The sequence below is a fragment of the Acartia tonsa genome, chromosome 13 (genome assembly GCF_053477335.1).
Source record: "Acartia tonsa isolate MP-2025a chromosome 13, ASM5347733v1, whole genome shotgun sequence".
NCBI lineage: Eukaryota > Metazoa > Arthropoda > Copepoda > Calanoida > Acartiidae > Acartia > Acartia tonsa.
In genome coordinates, this window is record NC_137272.1 from 44947879 (window position 1) to 44957606 (window position 9728).

Sequence of the window (9728 nt, forward strand, 5' to 3'; positions counted from 1 at the left end):
TAAAACTCATAGTGCTCCAATAATCCATAATAAACTCTCATTGCCCAGAATGATAAGACCCATTATTTTACTTTATTGAAAATAAATTCCTTTTTTTAATTTCATGTTGCTATTTACCTTATATCAATGTATTTAATTTCTAATCATAAAAAAGAAAATTTAGATTTATAATATAATAAATTTAAGAAAACTCTGTTTTAAAAGAATTTGATTGTGGCGACACTTTGTGTGTTCAAATATTAACTTTGTGTGTTCAAATATTAAACTAAAATTGTAATCATCATCATTAACCCTTTGGTGATGGTAATGTAAAGAAAAAAATATAATTTAAAAAATCTTTTTAAAATCATTTAGATTATTAAATGTTTACTTTCTTTTAGATAGTAATGCCGGATGAGGAAAATAGATTTATTGAGAAATAGATATGCATATAGAAAACTAGCCAATAGGCAGATAATTATATCGAGCCAACTCTAGTCTATGATATGATTGATAAAAACAAAAACTCGCTTGAAGGGCTTCATTGATCATATTTAAGGCAACAATATCAAAATATAAAATAAGGAATATGGTTTTATTCTACTGCCCTATAATGCTCAAACCATTTATAGAAAAAAAGCAAATTAACAATATAGCCAAGAGCCTCCCCAAGAACTTTATGAAGCTTCCCTATGATAAAAAACTAGATATGTTTTGTGGTTAGTGAGATAATAACTGATAAACAAAAACAAGTGCCTCTAGAGGCCTCTTGTTGGACCTAGAAACATATTGGTCCAGCAGTTATTGAGATAAATTATTACACACAGAAATATAGACAAACACACAGAGAAACCTGTTACTTTATTAAAAGGATTGTTTATCTTTGAAATAATTGTAGTTTGAACTAAAGTTTACTAAATTTGATGTTAGATACCCATGACATATCTGTAAGCACAATCTGTAAGAATGGAACCTGGGAGTATACTTTCAATACAACACTTATGTGTGTTCGTAAGTAATGTTTTCTTTAAACAAAAGATAAGAAGTTTGATCTTGTTTTAGGCATAAAATATATTTTAACAAATTTAACTGAGTGTAAGGCTATATAACAAAGCATTCCATAATTGTTTTTAGGAGGAAGATACAAATGAATCACTCATATTCTATTTTATAAGATTTAAAATATGAAGTCTAAAATTTATTCAAACTCTTTTAAAGTTTTTCTGAAAATTTTATTATCATGTTCTTACAAGAAGATATAAAGGGTCACTACTCCAATTACCATTTATAACAATGGATATGAGATACGTGGATATCTCTCAGAATATACACATATTTTATTTTCATTACCTAAACTCTTTAATACACTTATTGGAGCCTAAAATTGGATTGACTGTCAATTATTTTCAGCTGTCTACTGTGATGAGGAGGTACCATTACACCCAAACAATTCCAGACCTTACATACACAATGCTGAAGAAAGAATGAATAATGATACAGGTTTTTGTTAGAACTTCAGATACTCTGTAGCAAGTATTTGTCCTAGTCTGACCATTTGTCTTAGATTTCTCAGTTTCTGTTTCAATTGTAAATTTTCTTTGCCAATGAATTCATATCATGCACAGGAATAATTATACAAATGTGGGTCACTGCTAAACATTAGATATATGCCTTCAATGTTTTTAGATTGGAATTCATACACAAGAGAGCTGGAATACTCATGCCCAGAAGGTTCTGTCTTGGAGTTTCCAAACATAACAGATGAACAGGTGACTAAAATTTACTTGATATCATAATGATTAAATGAAATCCTGAATTATTGGTTGGAAAGTTAGAGCACTTACAACTATAGCCTACCAATAAAGATATGAAAAAAAAACAAAAAAAGTAAGCCAAAGAATGAGTGAATTAATAAAAGTTTGGGTACCAAATTAATTAACAGTCCAAAATCCTCTCATTCTCTGATTATATTTCTTACACTGCACTGGGGAAAGGACTCTTCCAATAAACCAAATAAGGTTTCTGAATATCAGAGGGAATCATAACTATTATCATACTTACATTATTACAAATCTATATATTAAAACTATATAACAGGTGACTGCAATCGATGAATTTACAGTACGATGTGATGCAGACCGACACTGGAGACCTGTCCTGGATCATATTGAGTTCCCTGACATTCCCATCATGCCCAGATGTATAGGTAACACTGGATATTTTAAGAATTTACACCCTTTCCATTATTACCTTGATTGATTGATTTTACACAATTTATCATAATGTTTAAAATGATTTTAAAACAGTGTTAAAATAGCAAGAAAATTATTAAAAATAAAACTTTATTTTGTATTCTAACAAAATAATGGTATCTTTAATATAGTCCCTTTAGTGGCAACACCTGGTAAGAGGCGTTTTGTCATATTTTCACATTAGTTTTTATAGGTTATTTTAGGTTAGGTTAGGTTTAGTTGGGTTATGTGATTGCCCTGCAAGGTTAAACAATTGGCAGCACATGCTTAGAGCCCACTGCAGGGGCTAGAAATAAGGGAAAAGCAACTGTGAAAATTCGTCGAAACGCTCCTTGAGAGGCATTGCAACAAAAGGGACTATACCCAAATAATGTGCTTGGTTTGAAATAAATTAACTGATTTTACTTGATATACACATACAAACAACTTAGTTGTTGAAAAGTTTGGTTGTTTTATGAGAGGATTAGAATAGTTATTTCTCGTATCGTATTATAAACGGCTTTCCGCGGATATAGAATGTACAATTAAAAGATTAAAACTAGTTTTTTTAGCCCCGTGATGCCAAAGGCAACGGCTAAAAAAGCTAGTTTTAATCTTATGATTGTACATTTCTATATTCGTAGAAAACTAAATATAATACGATGCTAGACATAGCTTTTTCGTATTCATGAGAACCGGTTCCTATCCACCGGATTCAAATGAATACGAGAAAATATATTAAATTGATACCAGATAAATCAGAACATTAACACTAAACATCTTACAATATTATTTTATTATATTTTATTTAGCAATCAACTGCACAGATGCACCCTTTGCTGTAGAAGCAAATGGTCTAGCATTAATGAACTGGACAGAAACTGTGGGAAACCCTAGGCCTTATGCCACTGAAATAACATACACTTGTACCAGAGAAGGAATTTTGATACAGCATATTGATTTAAAGTTTTAACATGAGGAGTATAATAAGGTTTTCAGCTAGCAGTTTCATTTTAAGACTATGAAAAAATCTTGTAGAAATTTTATTTTTTTAATTCAAATTGTGAAAACTATGGGGTTAAAATATAAAATATACAGATTATCATGGTCAAAATTACAGATAATCATGGTCAAATAAATTTTTAAAACTACAATAAAACAAATTTTGACTGACCTACATAAAAATACTTGCCACCATAAATGCTTTCTGAAGTGTATCAAAAGAATAATTCTAAAGGGTGGGGATACCCCTCCAATGGAATGAACACAACCTTGTCTGTTTGTCAGAATGATGGAACTTGGAGTGTTACAGAGGTTGAACAGTGTGTCAGTAAGTATCAATATTATCTGCATGATTTCTAATTAACTAGCGGCTTCGCTTTTAGCCTCTAGGGGTTTTGCCCTAAGAGGTTTTCAACCTAATTTTTCCTATTTTAGATTTAAAAGAAAAATATTTTTAAAAATTATTTTTTTTGGGGGGGGAGGGGTTTAGCCGACCCCACTATTTTAATTTTAGTTTGGAAAATTTTTTTTGGGGGGGCGGGTATTTTTCATTTTTTGGAGGGGTTATGGGTGCCCCCCCCCCCCAAAGAAAATAAACTTTCCCAGGACCCATGAGAAGCTACCCTGTAAAGGAGAACCCGATCGGTTCAGCAGTTATCAAGATCCTTTGGTACAACAGACAAACAAAGAAAAAGACAGACAGACAGACTGACATCGTTCTACTTTGTATTATAGATGTGCTGCATCTGCTAAGGGTTATTTTTGAATACACCTGGTAGAATCTTTTGGTATATCTATCATACATGTCAATGGGATATAGAATATGGAAATATTGTTATAGATTCTCACTAACCCTGATACTGAGGACAAATTCCTTAATTAGCAACCTAAGATGACAACAAAAATCACATATTCTATATGCAATGATCCACTACTATTTGGAATTCTTATTCCAGAATTGGATTGTCCAGCCCAACCTCCACCAATTCATGATGGTCCTGGTGCTGAGCGGATTTATGGTCTATTAAGAACAAGGTTGGTCATATATATGGAAAATCAATGAAAAAAATATTTTTTATTTTATTTTATTTTTTGGATACCACAATATGATTTATGCTGTCTTGGGATAAATCTTTTTCTATATATAAATTTGTTGAAAGTAAAGGGTTTACTTTGATTTCTGAGTCAAAATTATTTTAGGTATAGATGTAAGAATGGGTACATGTTTACCAATGGAGATTTCCCCTACTGGTATAATGAGTGCCTTCCCAACAGACAATGGAAAGAACCTGATGATCCTGTGCCTTGTATGAGTAAGTTAAATCAAATGTTATTTAGAGGCCTCTAGGGGCACTTAAGGAGGAGGAAGATTTAGATTTTAAAAAAAAAGTAATAAAAAAAATTTTAGGGGGTGTATTTCTCTTGGGAGGGTGGTGGTACCCTCTTACTAAAACAATTATTAACCTTCAAAGGACCTAACAGAATAAAATAAAATAAACTTCCTCTAGATTTGATTCTAATCATCATATTTATTCAGAGCGTCGCTGTACAGAACCACCACCTGCCCCGCCATTGGGACATGAAGTTATCTGGCCTTATAGGTAATAATTCGTACCTAGTAATAGTGTCTAACTTTTTATCTTAGTGACGTAACAAAAATCCATCTCTTTTTTAAAGGTTTCCTTTCCCACCTCCCCTCTCATCCTTTGATTTTTGTTACGTCACAAAGATAAAAAATTAGACACTATTACTAAGTTCAATAATTCACAATGTATAATTCATATTCTCTCTCTATGTTACTGGTTTTACCTTTGTTCCATTTTTTGCCTCAAAGAAAGGTGTATAAGATTATTTCTAGAAAGACATATCAAAACTTTAATGAATGGTGTATCTTGATTAGACATAATTCAAAGCAATTCTCTCACAGCTGATCCAACTCAATCTTTATTCATGTATTTCATAAAACTTTTAGGGTAAATGAGAAGGATGATACAGTAATGTTCAGATGTCCAGCTGGAAAGAGACTGGATATTGATTTACCCTGGTAAGCTAATGTTTGATTGACATTTATATAAAATTATACATTACTATTTAACAATTTCAAGTGACATGCTTTGAAATTCTAAAGGGATGTATGGAATGTTTATTTAAGAATTTAAAGAACTGTTATTATTCAGTTGTCTTATGATGAATTCTACTGATTCTAGTTAAAGTACACCACTTTCTAAAGAAGAAAATCATTTTCTAGAACTCTAGTTTTGCTATTGTAAATTTCATTTATTGATTAAATGGACTTTTAATCATAGGGGTTGGCCATCTCTAGATGGAATGTCATGGACAGAATATGGTACTATGGAACATCCACAAAGAGGTTACAAATTTTATATAGCTATTAATCTATTAATTTCCTTATAGATTTTTCTATAAATCTATCTTTCATTCAATCTATCTATTCATTGTCTATCAATTTACCCATTGATTTGTTTTGTTATATCTGTTGACTTTTTTCTTCATTACATACCTTATTAAATTAATATCCTATGTGGACAGTTGATAACAATCTAGGACCAGACTTTTATTGTAGGTGCCAAAGTATTAGCAACCCAACTATTGTAGATTACACGACCATTGTCTTTCATGTCTTTACATTGAAATCACTTTTTGGGCCAAGGCTGACCATACTTTTACTATTGATGCTGCACATCTGATTTTATTTAAGTTTTGGTAGATTTTTCATATGATTTTAAAGAATTTTTTTTACAAAAGACAATTTTGGTGATCTGGCGACACTTGCCGATTATAGCGATCCTTTTTTTTTAAAGAATCCACCTCTGACATAGCATTATTTAGTTATAACCTTGATTTGGGTCATGATTCAAACCCTATTGTGGTATTTATACAACAGAAAACAGACGGTAAATAGTTAGTTATAGAGTAGCAATACTTAATATATAAATAACATACACTTTGAATATTCACTATGTTTAAATCAGATTAGGGTAGGTATAATAAATATCTAATTACTGGGTGAAGCTATGATCAATAAATATATATAACGAGCTCTAAAATAGACTCAGAGCTCGTTATGCTGTCCAGGCCCCACTCTTAGTGACAACCTGGCTAATAAGTCCTATAGTAGTAACTATATAGAACTTTTTTCAAACTTATTGCTTAATTTATTATTCATAGCTTCATACATATAAATCAAAGGTCATTGTAAAACACATTGAGTCAACTCTACAATTCAGCCATTACGACACTATGTGTTACTGTTCAGTCATGAGATTTTTGTTAACTACATAAATTTATCTTTACTGAAAAAAATTAACCTGTAGATCAACTGGTGACCTGTACCTGGATGCATGATCCTGCCAATGGATATAATGATACTATGGTCTGGTTGCCAGAGGAGGTTCAGATCTGTACAGGTATAATGTTATTGTATGGAATTATTTTGTACAAAGAGATGAGATACAAGGATTTTTTTGGTGCATCTGCTGTTTCAATATTTGAAAAAAGTGCCTCCAAAAATAATATCATATGATGAAAATGAACAATGAGAGACCAGTATAAATTTTACCATTGGTCAATTACAGTGGTTACTTTTCTCGCATTGGTCAATTTTATTGTATGACGTCATTTTTTGCTGGCACTTTATGCTGTCTATTTGAAAAATATATTATACTAAGCTTTTAAGGAACAAATACCATATTAAAGGCTTTAAGTTTGTTTTTTTCCACGAAAAAACTTCTGTTGGATTGAAAAAGTTTTTAAGGGGTTACAATTTGTAACATTTTGATATTATTTGTAGTGATTCATAATAACTATGTTGCCTTATTATAGGCCAGTCAATGTTAGCTCACTTTTAAGTCTAAATACATATTTACAATTTGCCTTTTGCCTCAGAAGAGGAAAAAATACCCCCCAAATTAAGTTTATATCTATTACTATCTAAAAAATGTCCCCTTCCATCAAATTATCTGAAAAAAATACCTGAAAAATATTGACATGTAAGGTAAGATTTTACAACCATGAACAATAAAAATTATAGGCAAACAGTCATGAAGAGATCATTATGATTGTTTGTAAATCCTTATAGAAAAGTAACAGGATGTCTATCTTTGCTTTGATATGTACCGACGGATTTTGTATCCACTGAACTGATATGGTTCTTCTTTACAATGTAGTGTGTCATGGGTTCCTGGAAGGTTTATAAATATTTTTTTACAAGAGAAATCACCCCTATTAAAATGAACCCCACTCCTTCCCCCCCAGAAAAACAAACCTATTTTTGACATGGTCTTGTTAAAACTAACCATTTGTGGTAACTTTTCGCAACCTCCAACTACTGAAGCACCCTAGAGGCCTCTATTTGCTAGTTTTGTATAAACAATTAATATTTATTTTGTTTTAGTAACTTAAAAAAAACTAGATAAACCAAAGAAGATGTTTTAATTACAAGGTAAAAAATGAATTTTATATTTTGAAGATGATATGTTTTGAAATAAAGTTTTTTTGAAGTACTAAAATAATATTTTTTTTTTACTATATTATTTATATTAATTGCTATTGATTAAATAGTAAATTATATAAATGTTATACATATATAAATACAACTATTGAAAGTTTTAAACCACTTTCCCCATACATAAAAAAATCTTTGAAATACCTTTATATTTTTTTGAATATGCCCTTGGTTTCTACAAATCAGGTAATTTTTTAAAAATCTTACACAAAAAAGAGTTTTTGTTCTTTCCCGCCACAAAAAAAAATTATGGGCGTTACGCACAACCCGATTAAAAGATTTTGCTTTCAAATTGAGACCCCCCCTCGTAAAAAACTTGGACATCCCTACAACCCCACTTAGAATTATTACACACCTTATTACATCCAACTGCTGTATGTTTCATAGTTTTATCGCATTGTATTATAAACAGATTTTCGAGGTTATTAAAATGAAAAGTTATGAGATTAAACCAATTTTGTTACTTCATTTATTATTTTAATTTAAAAAATCGTGGAACATTTACTGTAATACATTGCTACTTTATGATTTTTCAATATAACTGAGAACCGGTTCTAATCCAGCAGATATCAATCGGTTTCAAAGCCATATTAAAAAGTTTTACCCCTACAAACTTAAACTGAGAATAGAGAAATCAAAGGTTATTTGCAATAAAATATATTTAGATTTAAGATTAAAGAATTTTCCTATATCTACTTTACAACTTCTTAATACACCTTTCTGATAAAAACTGTTAATAATTCACCATTTATTTACGATTTTCCTTTAAATATAACAATTTAGCGGTAAAGCTACTTTAAATTTTTTAAAGGATTGTACAGTTACTTATATATTTCCGTCCAGTCGTTTAATAATCCTTATAATAAATTAACAGGATCTCTGTCTGTTGTATTGAAGGATATCGCTAACTGCTGAGCCGATATGGTTCTCCTTTACAACAGAGTAGCTTCTCATAGGCCCTGAGAAGGTTTATAGCTATTTTGGAGGAGGGTACCACCATTAATCTTATTATTTTATCAAATAGTATTTTTTGTCCATAGAAAATTTTGTTTTGCTTCGCTACTTATGGACGTCATAGTTCTTTTTCATATATTATCGTAAAAAAAGAAAAGTATCCAGTGACTTTTATAGAAAGATTTAAAGGAAATTTTACATTTACATTATTACTTTTTTGAAGAAAAAAAACATTAAAATATTTGTTTAAACCGCTTATTTATTTGGAATAGCAGGTTTTGTTATCTTTTTTTAGAAAGGGGGGGGGGGGGTTGAAGCATATAGATTGATCCAAAGATAATATTAGGTAAGAAGTGCAGATGGGTTCGGTGGTTTCTGAGATCTTGATGGATAAAAATACACACATACTGAAGACACATGTAAGTATATTTGTTCTTTAGATCTTTATATATATTGGCTGCAACGCCCTTCGAGGCCTTAATGTAATGTGGAGGTTGAGTTGTATCACATTTGAAAAAAAAGGAAAAATTTTTTTGATGGGGGTGGGCTAGATATACCACACTTTTCTGGGATCTTGCCAGATCAAGTATCAACTGTGGGGAATACCAAAGGATGACTCCATGCAAAATTTGAGCCGGCTCCGGCCAAAACCGGCCGGGATTTTTATGAAAAACCGGTTTTTTCCGGTTTTTAGGGGGTATCTGTAAATCAAGCCCCCTCCTGGGTACCCCCCAATGATGATTTTTGCTTTAAGGTCTGATCTGAATTCCTCAACACTGGATATGACCCCTAGAGTTGAAAAAATGGTTAAAATCCGGTCTTTTGACCGGTTTCCGGCCATTTCCGGCCCAAAAAAAAAATTTAAAAAATCAAAATTTCATCTGAAATAAAAAAAAATATGCTTTAAATTCCATTTTTCATGAATAATTTTTCAAAAAACAAAAAGCTTAGGTAATGAAGATAATTTTAACAACTTAAAATGTGAAAAAAGGTTGAAAATTGACAAACTTATGTCAATTTGAAAAAAGTTGGTAAAT

The 9728-nt window shown here is 31.0% G+C and overlaps 1 protein-coding gene across 1 annotated transcript; it reads left to right on the forward strand.

Annotated features, from left to right (window-relative positions):
* Positions 1-902: 902 nt before the first annotated feature.
* LOC145335333 (uncharacterized) lies at positions 903-3183 on the forward strand. The gene is made up of 5 exons (XM_080181069.1): positions 903-990; positions 1390-1479; positions 1666-1748; positions 2077-2185; positions 3023-3183. Exons 1-5 carry the CDS (start codon positions 903-905, stop codon positions 3181-3183), a joined length of 531 nt encoding a protein of 176 aa, XP_080037195.1.
* Positions 3184-9728: the final 6545 nt, after the last annotated feature.

Coding starts and splice junctions, on each gene's coding strand:
- LOC145335333 (XM_080181069.1), top strand. CDS start 903: ATGTTAGATACCCATGACATATCTGTAAGCACAATCTGTAAGAATGGA. Junction 991..1,389: donor TACAACACTTATGTGTGTTC/GTAAGTAATGTT, acceptor AATTATTTTCAG/CTGTCTACTGTGATGAGGAG. Junction 1,480..1,665: donor AAGAATGAATAATGATACAG/GTTTTTGTTAGA, acceptor CAATGTTTTTAG/ATTGGAATTCATACACAAGA.